This window comes from Podarcis erhardii (genome assembly GCF_964252035.2).
Source record: "Podarcis erhardii genome assembly, chromosome: 2".
Taxonomy (NCBI): Eukaryota; Metazoa; Chordata; class Lepidosauria; order Squamata; family Lacertidae; genus Podarcis; species Podarcis erhardii.
This window is the reverse complement of record NC_138498.1, coordinates 81453269-81467927: the sequence shown is the minus strand read 5'-3', so window position 1 is coordinate 81467927 and position 14659 is coordinate 81453269. Positions and strand designations below refer to the sequence as shown.

Sequence of the window (14659 nt, the reverse complement as noted above, 5' to 3'; positions counted from 1 at the left end):
CCTACAAAGTATCTATTTTCTTCTGCTGTTATGTTTTGCATCCTTTTGCATATAGCCAATGAACTTACTCCTCTTTGGCAAGGCTAAAATGGAGATGTGGATGATAAACTAACAAAGCTGATATGACTGATGGTGACAACTGATCTCAGCTATTTGTACTTTATAAGTGTCTTTGTTTTCTTCCCTTTATATTCATTTGCAGGCTGGACGGTTTTCCACCAAACGTCTGAGAGAGTGACCTATAAATCTAGTAGCAAACCTCGTACCAGATTCCTCAGTGGACCTGTGTCTTTGTCCATCTGTTTGTATTTGTTCTTTTGTATTTTATCATAGCCCATCTTTCTTTTGTCCCCCTTTTTCCAAAACTCATTTTCATATATATATCTAAAACATTTGACCGGGTGTCCCCTTTTCCCCCTAGACACTCTCTTTGATTTCCTTCTTTAAAAGTTAATCATCATTGACACTATTTTTATTTATTTATTTATTTATTATTTATTTATTTCACGTGGAAAGCTTTTGAGCACTGCTTTTGGCTCATGCCTGGGTACCAAAAGCATGTGTGGAAGATCTCATAATTTATTCTATAGCCTTATGGCAAATCTTACCCTGGACATATCTTTTATGTGATTTTACGTTTAAGTAACTTTTAATTTCCAATGTGGCAGTTATAAATGTCTGCTGTCCCAGTTCCAGAGATACCAAAAAGAAATCCAACGTTCTGTAGACGAATGGTCTCTTTCACACATGTTTGGACTATGAAGACATGCATGTAGCAAGCTGACACAATACTAGAAGGTCACTGAAGGGTATAACTTCTGCACAAGGGCTGTATTCAAACAATATACAGTACTGTTTATATCCACCCTTTTTATTACTGTTACTATTATTATTATTTTATTTGTTCTATCCCTTGCATGTGGAAATGCTGAGAAATGCTCCTGCTAGTTTTTTTTTAAAACATCTTTTATGAGCAGTATTTCCTCCCTACACACACAATATATACTTTGGGTTTCTTTAAGTGAATTTTGTTAAATGCAACTGTCGAGTTATTCTGCTACAAAGTGCAGTGTGGCTATTATTGTTAACTCACCTAGCTGGAGCACTTTACTCGGTTGAATTTTACTATGACCTTACGTGACCTCAGAGATGAAGTCAATAAGCAGTTCATCAAAGCACAGCATATTTTTTAAAAGAAAAATTAAAGTTCTAATGGCACTCTAGAATGTTTCACTGATACAATGTCTGGGTTGATTTCAAATAGCCGTACAACTAAAAGCAAGTAGATGTTTCCTTAATTGTATACCAATTGGCAGTTCAATCAACTCTCACATATATTTAACTTTCTTAAAGCAGGTATTAATTATAAGGCAAATAGATTTTTTTTACTGTGCAGTCAAGATACATTGCACTGATAAGGTGATCTAGACCTTTGTCAGTTCAGACAAAGTGCCAAAAAAGTGTAGTGCCAAAAAACAGGGACAGCGTTTTGGTAACTAAACATCCAGTTAATTTAGTGTTCATTTCCATTTGTATCAAACTTTTACCATTGGAACTATGCATTTTTTATCATTATTGAGGTGATGCAGATCAAAGGCACAAGACTACTCAAAATGCATCCTCCTTGATTCCCAAATAATTATATTTTTTATTTTAAAACTTCATTAATATTTAATTATAAAGGGCTGGTGAGAACTGATACATATAGAGATTAGCGTATGAAGCAAGTCACCTTAAACTTTAACAGTACTTTCAAGATCTAGAACTAATGGATAATATCCAACTAAGTTATACACATAATAGTTGATTTCAGTGGGTCAGTTACAAGTATGATCAACATTAGATATTGCTCAGTGTTACTGAAATTTTCTGTATATAATTATTCATGTTAACAATCTGGATGTGGTTGTAACTTTTTCTGTTGTCACAAGTAGTCAGAATAGTTCCATTTGTCTTCTACACTTTTGCTGTACACAACCCATTCTAATTTTAAACATTAAATGTTCTTAGCATTTGGTTCCATGACAGTAATGACAAAGATAACACACAACTTACATTCTTAAACTAGTCATTTTAAATACTCACATGAGCCCTCAATTTTTTAGCATGTATTTATTAGGTGATTTATTGGTGATGCAATTCTTTAGCAAAGCATTCTAAATGGAAAACAAATCAATTAATTGAATATGCTATCAGATGTTATCATCTGGTTTGAAAGCAGAGAGTGGATGTGATCTGTTGGGTGAACTTTGCCATTTTTAATAAATCTTTTGCCCAAAGTTAGATGTCGTTAGACTGAATCTCACATATAATTTGACATCATCCATTTCAAGTTATCTGGCTAGTGTAGCAAAGAACAACCTCGATTTTGATGCCCGGGACACACAAAAGGATAATGTGACCACCACAATATCTGACACCTTTCAGCTGTCTAACACAATGAATCGGTTGCCTGATTTCTATTTCTATTTTATTTATTTATTTTAGAGCTTTATACCTCATCAGTTCCCAGAGCAGTTAACAAAAGTTGAAACCAAACCAAAACAAAAGCATTAAAACGCCACTGCGTAAAAGCAGTTGACTTCATAGTCTAGACCGAAATGTTTCTCATTTTAGCTGGTCCTCAACTCCATCTACACATGCATAAACATCGTTGAGCAAGCATCATATCAGATAATGAACTTCAACTTCCATTAAAATAAAAAGTAACTGTCTTGTCCCTCCCATTGTGGAGAAACACTTAGGCATGGAGGGCTAAGTCTTCTGAAATTTCATAGCATTTTAGCCCCTTTTCCAGGGGCTAGCCCCTTTTCCATTCTCCTCATGCTTCTTTCCCTTGAGCAAGGCTAGTATGGCCACATTTCAGATTTTAAAAAAAGCCTTACGTGCATTTGGAGCAAAAAAATAATTTTTTTCCCTACCAGAATTTTAATCTCCATAAAAAGAAAGTCCTTGGAAGTACAGAGTACTTTCCAGATTCCCTTCCCTACTGTGGGCTGAAGTGTTGCTTTTCTGTAGTGCAAACTCTTTCCTTGCATTTTGCTGGGATAATATATTGGTTGATACTTCAGCAATCATCAAAAAGGTTGACTTCTTGATTATATACATATATGAAGGGCATGACAGAAACTCCATATACTGCCTTTTAGTGGGACTAAAGTGTTACCTTGAAATCATGTCTAGAAAAATACCTAATTCTGATGGCAGTTTGCATAGCAATAGAATTTTATTTATTTCTTTTAAAAGATGACAGATATTTTTTTAATGTGTATCTAATGTACCTTTCCATTTACATTGTAATTCAGTTAAGCTGATCATGGCAAGAAGAATTCTTATCATGCAGTTGATGTGAATTTTGATTCCTCTTCTCCTGGAAATAACATAACTTTGCATACAGTCACTGAGGGAAAATGGGATCATTCCCAAAGAAAGGGATGCCATAACAGTTAATATGAATGAAAAAAAATACTTTCAGTTTGTTTGATTAAAGATATCATCCTGTTGGTGCTGTTTAAAAGAGTTCTAGCCGAATCAAGCAGCTAATGTTACTTCCTAAAGAGAAAAGTGTTCCCCAACTCAAGAAAGTAATAGCTGGTCCAGCTCTGCCATGTTTATTTGGACAAAATCTCTCTCTCACATCATAACTGAAAGTCCCTCTTCTTTACAGGGATGGGTTGTGGAGGTGTGAGGGATACATCTGGTGTGGAAGTTCTATTCTTTACTTATTACACTTAAATCCAATATTGGTCATCTTTCCTGAAGTAAAAATACTATTGTTGGCTTTCATACCCAGGGCATTTCTTGTCCCATTTTACATGCGATATCAACAGATGTGGAGTAATCTAGCCTGGTTTTATTTTTCAGGCACAAAACACAATTTCTGACTTGTGTACAGTAGCATGTGGAGTCTGCTTGGAATACTTAATGACATTCAGCAAAATGCTAATTAAATGTTTCATATGGCTAAGAGAAATGTGCCGTAAGGGCCTCTCCCTAGTTTACAGTAGCATGAGGCTGCAGGTAAAGCAGGTAGGACTGTTCGGCAAGGCATGCTTTTGTTTAGCATGTCATCCAAACCTGGGCTGGTGGTTTAGTTCTCTCCAGGCAAACCACAGACTGTAACCAAGGTTTGTCCTAGAGTTGTAGCTCATGATTTGTCTGGGAAAGTGAAACCTTGAGCCCTGGTTGGAACAACCCACCAAGCCAGACCATGGCTTAGTTCAATGCAGTCCAGCAGCAGAATGACTCAAACAACAACATGGCTTTGGTCTATCTGCTTAATATTGAGAGTTTAAAAAAAAATAAAAAATAGTTTAAGGAATCTAGTAATTAAATAGATAGCAAATGATGCTCTTGTCAGAGTTCTCCCTTAGAAGTAACTATACTTAACATTTGGAAAATGAGCAGTACATCACTGAATGTATCATAGCATCTCACCAAGCTTTTGAAACTGATGAATTGGAATACCCTCAATAGATCTATTAGAATCCAGATGCATTTTGAACATATTATAGAGATCAGAGGGCTCAGTATTTTGTATTTGGACACATGATTTGAATTGGATGGTCCTCAGCTCTGCAGAACTTTGTGGTCTTGTAAAAACAATATATAGCCAGCTTAGTTTTGCCTTTTTCTTAATATTTATTATTCATTGATTAATCAGATGAATATAGTTTTGAAGCACAATTAAAACAGGCACCATCATATTTTTTAAAATGTGCTTTTTAAAATTCACCTTCAGATTTACGCAGGTCCAAATAAAAACTGCATAGCATTTGTTTGGATAGCATCAAATTTCTGTAGGTTTTGAGCTGCCCAGTTATTTCTTCTTTTCACACCTGAACTGCTGACTTTCTGTCTGTTCCTTCTTGCATAATGGTTACTTTTTTGTTGTTTAAAAATGCAGAAGATTTTCCATCAGACTTTTTTCTTTCCCCCCTTTTTAGTCTTGCCTAACTCTGTATGTCTTGTATCATTTTACCTTGTAGGGTCCACCCTGAAACGACTATGTCTAGGCAAAGATCACAGTAGTAGTAACTATCCCTCTCTCTTTTGTTTTTTGGGTTTTCGTTATTTCTTTCTGAGCATGAGCTGCTTTATATAAATGTAATCTAGTCGTTTATTTAAACAACAGGCATTGCATTCATGATCGTATTAAGTTAGGCTGCATCTGAATTAAGTGCAGGTATCCTTTTGGTAGCTTTGCATGCTGGTGATGCTTTGGGATGCCTGCATGTTGCAAGATGATCTTAATCTCAGTATGTACATGTGTGTATATGAGACAAAGCTGGGTAGTGTGCTCATCTAATATGTCAATTAACACTGCTTCTTTACAATGCTGTTTTGCTGCTGGTTGGCTAATGCAACCTAACACTTCCTCACACCTATTGAGATGCTTGAAGTACTGAATAGTTGCTGAGATTCAATCCTTGAAAAAAGAACTTACTTTTTCATGGGTTCGTTTTTTCAAAAGAACCTAAGAATTCACAAAAGTTTGGAGCACAATTATTTTTAAGGGAAGGTGCGAGTGTTCATTCGAACAAATCACTAATAGATATACCTATAGCACGCATCACAGTCTCCATGGCAGCAGAAATAAGATTATAGCACATTGGCTCATCATAAATAATGTCATTTCAATACAGCTTTGAACTTTTTTGCTTCAAATTGGTATTTTTAGGAATTAGAATTCAAATATTTTTCAAAAAATTAAAAAAGCATTCATTTTAGATTCACCTACCAAACAATATTAGAGACTGTTTCACTTTATGTTAGATATTGGTTTTATCATCTTGCTGTGAATAGATTAGTTCAACATTAGGTATCCGAGTTTCAGGATATAAGTGAGATAATTGTTTCCACAGCCAAGCTACATTACATTACTATATATTGGGTATATGTAGACACCATGTTTCTAATCCTCCAAATCATGGTTTGATGAATCAGTAACATGACATCTGACTGTTACTATGTGTAATTTATTACCACTGCTGGTGCCTATAGGTATATCACATTTATCTTTAAAAGTTTGTCATGTAAAATATTTAAACTGCTTTGTAAACTTGGAAAGAGAAATGGAAAGAGAAACATGGGAGTTTTGTGGAAGCAAGAAGGTTTGGATGGCAGCAGATATACTCTTTCCTTGAGTCATTTAGGGTTTCTTCAGAATCAGAATTATGTACATGAAGGATGGGATTTCACCAGCCTAGACTGGAAATAAAGAAAACTTGAATCCTTCTTATCAGCTTTTTTAGGAGGGTAATTGGGGTCCTGGATAGGAAATCTGTAAATCCCAAACCAATCATGGTGTTGGTTATTAAAGTGGAGCCAATTATGATTGTGTAGAGCATGAGTAATATATCCCTGATATCTGTGTCATCTTTAGGTTATCCATATTTCCTTTTCTATTCTTCTTCCCTCTGTCAATTCCAGTGGATTTGCATAAAGACATAATCACCAATATTTAAATTTTTTTGGATGAAAAATTTGTTTACAGTGCCATTTCGAAAGCTGCACCTAACTGGTGAAATGCATATCATTTCTTAAACCATTTTTGAAGCAAAAAAAGTTCTTCAGGAGAAGCAGCTGGGTGAAAACCAGATAGTTGTGTGGTTGTAGAAATGTTGTGCGATGAAGTAAACAAAAGCAAAAGTGGGAAGTAGTACGGCTTTGTTGGTGCGTGCAGCTGATTCTTATCTTTCTGTGGCATCTTAGGATCCTCGACAAACAGCCTTGTAGCATATCCGGACCCTCTACCACAAACAACGCTGCAAGTACAAGTACAAGCCAACAACAGCAACAACAAGAAAGGAACTTTCACAGATGATCTCCACAAACTGGTGGATCAATGGACAAGCAAAACCGTGGGAGCTGTGCAGGCGAAACCATCCTTAAATCAACTTAAGCAGAACCAAAAGCGGCAAGACATGGAGCCAAAGGCTAACCCCATGCAGACACAGAATGAGACGTGTGGAGTAAGTGGCGCTCCTTGAAGAGCGTTACCTTTTACTTTGTGTCTGAAAGAGATTGCAGAGCTGGTGTTTGGAGGACATAAGCTTAAGGAGCATATTCCATATAAATACCCATTTCACTTCATTAACTATTAAAAATAGCTTAAGAATTTTTATCTACTTGGACTTCATCTTGACACTGTTTGGTTCAGTATATAACTTTTTACAAATGGAGAATTGTGACAAAATGAAGAATACGAATGGAGAATAGTTGATACACAGCAATACATTTACTGGTAATCAAATGTTGCTTTGTCTTAAAACAAATTTAAACAATGGTTGCTGAAGTTTTTTTTTAAAAAAATTCCTTTTCCAACTGTGTCATTAATCTTCCAGTTGTTGGTTTGCTGGAATAGCTTGCTGGTAGCAGTTTGTAGGCTGTTCTTCTGCAAAAGACTGTGCTAGTACTTTTGCCTTTTAAGGGGGAGCATGGCAACTGGTACTGTGGTCTTATGGTGGTCTATTCAGAAGTTAAGTCCCATTGAGAGCAGTCTCACAGCAAAATCCTAGGCATGTCTGCTCAGACATGAAACCCGTTGAGTTCAATGGGACTTACTCCCAAGTAATTGGGTATAGGATTGCAGCTTTAGTGTTCTTTTTTACATTTTATTGATAATACTTCGTAGAACCCTGATTTAATGATGTGAATGTGGTTTAAAGTGAAAGGTGGACACACTGTCATCTCCTCACCACACCACTTTCATCACTGCCACCCATTCCAATGCTACAACTGATAATTCCCAACCACCACATGTTTCTAACTGCATGTTGTTGTTGTTAAAAAGGCTAGTACTAAATCATAACACCAGTGTTCCACACCCATATAGTGTACACACACAGATACTGCAATCAAGGAATGTCCCCATTCCCTTTATTTAGGTAAATTTGGTGAATCCACTCTATTTGAAGAGACTGGGGCAAGCCCTCTTCACAGACATATCTCTCTCTCTCTCTCTCTCTCTCTCTCTCTGTGTGTGTGTGTGTGTGTGTGTGTGTGTGTGACTGTTTATGCACACTTCAAGTCCCAAATAACACATTGGAACTGCTGAACTAGAGCACATATCATTAGAGGAGATGAATGCAGACCAGGAACTTAATATGCTGTGTGTTGAATCCAGTCTGCCCTTCTGTTTGTGAAAGGGCTTTTGATCAAGCAGATGCTTCCACTGATAGAAGAGAAAGGAAGATTTTTTTTGCAAATACATTTCTCCCCTCGGTGGCTCCCTGCACCCACCAAAAATTATTCCAGAGGGTTGCAGGGACTGACAGAATGACATGGAAGATACCAGGGGGCTACAGACTGGGAAAGGAGGGGTGACACAGAGAATGAATCAATGAAAGGAGTTCTTCTATTCACAAAGGAATACAACCCTTATCGGACAGAGGCAGTATCTGGCAAATGCAATTTACAAAACTGCAGGTGGCATGCTTAGGTTACATACATTTCTTGGCCTTCCCTGACAAATTGCTGCTGTTTAGAGCTGGAAATCTGTAACCATAAAACATAGTGATGGGAAATACAAATACATACCTAAATCCAGCAGATGGAAATCAAAGAACTTGTGTGTGTGTGTGTGTGTGTGTGTGTGTGTGTGTGTCAGTGTCAGATTTATGCTGGAGTCAAAACTCAGAAGCCTGGCTCACACATCATGTTCCCAGAGAGGAGGCCACAGCCGATTTTCTCCTCCCTGATCCCTTTTGCTGCTACACTAAGCTGAGCCAAGTTCAGCTTAGTGTGTCATACGGGCCAAGGCACCAGGTGAAGCTGTACAAGCAGATGGTTGGTGGAACCATTAGAGCAGATTTGGGGTTGGAGGATTGCCGGTGGCACACAGGAAAATGAGAGGAAGGGGAAGTTTTGCTGCGCGAACAGTTGTTGTTCTGTGCACCCAACGGGTTAAGTGGATACAGCGCCTAGCATTTTCAGGAAGAGAGTTCGAACATGAATTTGGTTTTGAATGACATGCGAAGCCAAGCTTTGACTTCAAGCAGTGCAGCACAGCAGCAGGAGCAAAGCAGCTGTGAGCTACTCTGTGGTAAGACAGTGCACCCATGCATGGTTTGGCTTAGCGTGATATGTGTACCCGGCCAGAAAGGTAACACGAGAAAACCAAGAAGCGAGAAGGGAATGAGTAAGAGGAAGAGCTATGTGCTCTCATCAGTTATTCAATATTGATGGAAAATACCATCTTTTTTAAAAACAACAACGTCATTAATGTTTGAGCTGGCTTTCTCTAATAGAGTTTTTAAAAAAAAATTAAATGCTTCATTTTAGCGGTAGCAGTTTTCCTATGAAAATGACACTTTAAATTTGTTTTAAAAATTAACAGATCATATCGTTAAGGGAGAATAGCAAAAATAAAGGAACTTGGTATAAGGAGGCTGTCTTAGCAAGGTGGAAAGTTCTCACAATCTCAGGTCTTGTTTCTTAAGAGGGCTTTTAGCCTTGTTAGCTGCAAATGGTTACAAGCTGTGGTGTCTGTCTACAAGAACACGCTTCCTATATACCTTCGGTAACGGAGATCCGTTTGATTGCATGTCGGCACTCACTGAAATATTTTCTCAAACACTTGCACAGCTTCCAATCCTTGAGGAAATAGCATGTGATGTAATTATACTTGTGTTGCAGCACTAGAGCACCAAGATATGCTACAGGGTTAATCAAGGCAAGAAGCACGATGGAAATATAAAGCGGTCTTGAAGCAGTGAAGCCTCCTTGCCCAGCAACCTCTATATATTTTTCTCTCTCTCCCCTTTCCAGTGATACAAATAAATGCAGGAAGTAGGCTTGCACTTCCCTAATTGTCTGTCCAGTTGGGAACAGCAGTTGCAGTGGAGCAAACATACCAGGTTTGCTCAGCTGCGGCAGTCAGGGCTTTGATAAAGCTGGTGCTAAGCTTCTGCAAATAATGTGTTCATACTTTTGTATCTAGTCCTAAGAGAAGAAAAGGGCTGAGGAGCACTGCATTGGAAGAAGAATACGTAACTTCTTCTGCCATATTTTGTACATTCTTAATATATACATTCGTACGTGATGGTTCTATGGGCAAGTCTCTACAGATAATGAGAGTTGCATGCATACTGTTCAAGTACAGATTTCCTATTTGCCCTGCTATACAGAGTACTCACCCTGTGATATTTTTTATTCAACCAATGGTACTGTTTCTTTTCAGCATCATTCTTTCTCTAAGACAAATCTTTGTATATTTTTTTGGGGGGGGGGTGAATGGTGGTTCTTCTTGGATCAGTTGCATAAAAGCTTATAAGAATTTGCTTGTCCAGTTTTATTTGCTTATCAAAAGCACAATAGACAGCGCAACCCACATCTCTACTTTTTCTTTCTTGGATAAAAAGGAACTCACTTCTCTTTACTTCTGTTGCAGTAAGAACTCCTACAATAAAGTACATCAAATAAATTTGGCAATGAAGCACGAATGGCCAGCACAGATTTGTTCATTTGTTTTCAAAGCCACTGATAGGCAAGGGTGGCCATGCTAGCTGTTAGTTTTTTAAAAACATCATGAAATGTGCATGGAATATAATTTTCAAAGAGTAAGGGAGATAAGTAGTATGTATTGGTGGCAGCCCATCATCTACGAGCTTTTCATTAATGCTACTGTAACCCATGTTCAACAACTTCAGTGGTTGCGAGAGCTACGGGCTAAAAATAGCACCTTGAGCTGTACTGCATATAGAATTCCTTGAACTGGAAGAAATTATCTTAACAGGAGGTTGTACAAAACAATATGTGTTTTCTTTTGCGTGATAATAAATGTGTCAGACCAGGACTCCAAAGGGATGAAGATGGGGTGGGGGGGAAAGCTGTGAGACGGGAAGAAAATGCTGAAGGAACCTTAAGAGTGCAGTTCGTGTTTCAGTGGCTGGTAGGTGATATGTTAAACAAACTGGAAACAGCAGAATTTTACATCTGTTTGAGCTTGATGCTAGCTGGCAAGGAAGCAAGAATTCTTGTGTGGGTGAAGAATGGAGAATTAAAAAAAGGAGGGGGTAAAGTCCTCAGTGTTTCATATCTATTGCCTTGCCTTGGATAAGTTTGAGTAGCATTTCCCTAATATAGGAAAGAGAATATAGCAACCTGTCAAAAATACTAGAAGGAATCCAGATAAAGAGGTCGTGTAGAGCCGTGAGAGATCGTGTAGAGGTCGTGAGGATTAGTTCTGTTAAAACAAGGCTTGATCCCTGTTCACATATCACAACTGGTGGTCCCTGTTGTGGCTGTACATCTTCATTTGTAACAAAAGACACATCCAGTCAATTCTATAGGGCACATGAGTATTGTGGACAGAAGTGTGCATACAGGTACACATCTAAATCCACATTACAAACATGCTATGAAGTTGCCTTAGTGGTAGAGTCATGATTGAAATGGAGAAAAACTGGGAATTCAAGCTAAAAGGAATGGTTAGCATAGGCAGAGTTTTCTTGCTGGATTTGGACAATGGTAATTTAATCTAAGGCGATATTGGACATAATCCACTGGAAGATCAGTGTGCTTATGCTCCACTGATTTCAACAAGATTTGAGCAGACATGCAGCACAATTCCAGAAGTAAGTCGCTGTGATTTTAATGGATATTTACAAGTGAGCGTTCATAGGATTGCAGCCTTGACTTATACAGAACTCTACTAACTTGTAAGAAGGGGAAAGTGGTTTTTGAAAGAAACATGAAGAAAGAAAAGATGAATGTTCAAACAAGTAAAGACTTGAGTGTGATTCATATTAGCATTAAAAAAAAAAAAATGGAGACCTTAATAGGGAGAAACAATTTTCTTATTCTCTCTGGAAAGCAGAATCATGGCTGTGGTTGCCATGGAGTATGTATGACAAAGGCCCAAAATGAACTTACACACTGTTTCAATATGAGAATATGGCAAGATGTTGATAGAAAGCTAAAGTGTTCAATTACAAGCATCATTTTCCTTTGGGAATTTTGGAGCTTATTAAAAGAAATTAAAAGAGCTCAAATAAAATACATACCTTTAATTACAAAAGGCAGGGAGGGGAAGCACAAAAGGGGGTCAACATTAATGGATGTTGGAGGGGAAGCGAATGAAGAAATCAAAATAGTAAAACTGACAAAGCAAATGTAAAACTGAAATTTGAAGAGCAAATTGTTAAAAATTATAACAACTAACACTAAAAATCCCATTCAGCCTATGGACCAATTAGCACATCACATTAGTCACATGTTTTGTCATTTGTGTGCAAGATTCTTCATTCAATAGCCAGCCTGGTGGACTTGATCAAGATTGTGAGGTGGCCTTGCAGGTTAGGAGTACTTTAACCCTTTCTCCCTTGCTGTGGCCTTGACCTGTTTCAGGCCACCTGCCACAACTGTTGTTTGTTTTGAGGGGAGAAAGCGGTCACAATATTAAAAAGCTCTCACAGTGCTGAAAGAGTTACTATCTAAACAGAAAGGTGTTGTTACAGATAGGTAGCCGTGTTGGTCTGCCATGAGCCTGTTGACGACTCTTCACAGGTATCTGCCAATCACCCATTCCCACCACACTTCTGAGTAATACCCCTCCCCACCTTCTCACTATATAGAAGGGTCTGGTGACTTCTGTTTCAGTGTATCTGAAGAAGTGTGCATGCACACGAAAGCTCATACCTAGAACTAACTTAGTTGGTCTTTAAGGTGCTACTGGAAGGAATTTTTTTATTTTGTTTTGAGAAAGGTGTTGATTATTGTAACTGCCAGATTAATATATGCCAAATATCAGAAGAATCCACAAATGCCCAAACGGTATGCAAAACTATGGGGGTATGGCTCTGTTATATAAATTAGCATGGATGCTCTGGGTTCAATTTGGGAGCATATAATGAAAATCGGTTTGAAAAGGCTTTGCATTATATGGTAGTAAAATAGTTTCCACTGCTTCTATTGGTGAGGGAGCTGTGTGTATATGTGCCAGGAGGGTTGAAGTGCATACTGGGCTGGCTATTTGCAAATAAAATATCAATGCAAAAGGCAAACATGCAACCAACGTAATGTGTAGTTTGGCTCATCCAAAGATCTCCAAAAGGATGTCTTCAAGCTGGTTGACTGAACAGCAAAGTGACAGATGAGCAAAACGTATTGAGAGAAGAGAATCCTAAATAAGCTGTATCCACCCAGGGACTGGCCTTAGCAGAAAGCTCATGAGTATACACAGTGCCATTTGGATTTTCTGGCTTTCAAAAAAGTTGAAGGTCTGAGCACATTGTTGTTGTTTATAAAACTGCCAGTAAGTTTCCCATCCAAATGCAGCAAGCCTTTATGGAAACATAGTGATAAAGATGAGCCGTAGCTAAGCAGCTGGCAAGTGCCAGCCCCAGCTTCCCTTTCGTATTCCTAGCTGGCTTTCCTCCATCTTTCTAATTTTGCCTTTCCTCCTGTTAGGTACCCTGCCTCTTCTTCCTTGTCCCATCATCTCACTTCCTTGTCTTTTTCTGCTGCATCACCTGCTCCCCTTTAGTCAAGCCTCAGGCCTCTGCTGTCTTCCTCTTTCCTCTTTTTTTAGGCCCTCAAACAAGGCTTTGCCTCAGACCACCTAACTAGGCCAATATTAGACTATAACTCCCCCCCCCCTCTCTCTCTCTCTCTATATATATATATAGTTGTTCAGGAATGTGTGTGAACTTCCATTATAAGGTAGCCTGTAAGTAGTACAAATAAATGAATGAAGGTTTGTGGTAGGTGGTTATAAAAAAAAAAACACCCCACTAGGAATCAATGAATTTAAAAGTTGCACAACTGTAAATATTTTTACATACAAATTAGTAATTTATTTGAAATTAGTTTTCAAATACAGTGGTACCTCAGGTTACATACGCTCCAGGTTACATACGCTTCAGGTTACAGACTCCGCTAACCCAGAAATAGTGCTTCAGGTTAAGAACTTTGCTTCAGGATGAGAACAGAAATCAGGATGAGAGAACAGAAATTCAGGATGAGAACAGAAATCGTGTTCCGGCGGCACGGCAGCAGCAGGAGGCCCCATTAGCTAAAGTGGTGCTTCAGGTTAAGAACAGTTTCAGGTTAAGAACAGACCCCTGGCACGAATTAAGTACGTAACCCGAGGTACCACTGTATAGGTATGCATTTAGGTTGTATTTAGGACTCAGGGCCAGCAGACTATCTGGAAACCTCTAGGATAGATAGGATAGGATAGGCAATTTCGACAAATGATGGAAGCTGGAGCTATTAGGAGAGAAAAAGCACAATATTATTACCTTCTCAGTAGTATTTAATTAGTCTTCCAGCCTTCAAGACAATGAGCTGATATTAGCCACTGTAGGGCATGAAAGCTAGAACTGTACTTCAAAAATGCCTAAATAGGGAAGTTTGAACCAAATTCATCCTGCAAAACAATGTTATCTAACCACAGATGGTCTGAGCAAAGTAAAAAATAGTACCTGATTTTTTTTCTTTTTTAAGGTTCTATGATAGAGTGCTCCCTTTCATGGCACATACCTCTTGTACTTTGTAATACTCCTGCCAATTGCTGCTAAGAGAAGCTATCAACATTCTGCAAATCTGTTGCCCACGTACAACTGCTCATTCCATGAAGAACTAATTCTTGGCTAAATGGGCTACCAGTGAATAGAGTCTCTTAAGATTGTTAGGAAAGCCTCTCATCTCCCTT

General features: G+C 38.2%; 2 protein-coding genes across 5 annotated transcripts in view; one reads left to right on the top strand and one right to left on the bottom strand.

Annotated features, from left to right (window-relative positions):
* The window catches only part of NINJ1 (ninjurin 1), a 436658-nt gene that overhangs the window by 185086 nt on the left and 236913 nt on the right, over positions 1–14659 (bottom strand). The gene's annotated exons all lie outside the window — the stretch shown is intronic.
* WNK2 (WNK lysine deficient protein kinase 2) overlaps positions 1–14659 on the top strand; it is a 113072-nt gene that overhangs the window by 87124 nt on the left and 11289 nt on the right. For all 3 annotated transcript variants that reach the window (XM_081848789.1, XM_081848788.1, XM_081848790.1), the window contains 3 exons: positions 203–301; positions 4989–5033; positions 6715–6974. In XM_081848789.1, coding sequence (XP_081704915.1) covers positions 203–301; positions 4989–5033; positions 6715–6974 — 404 coding nt within the window. The remainder of the gene's footprint in view (positions 1–202; positions 302–4988; positions 5034–6714; positions 6975–14659) is intronic.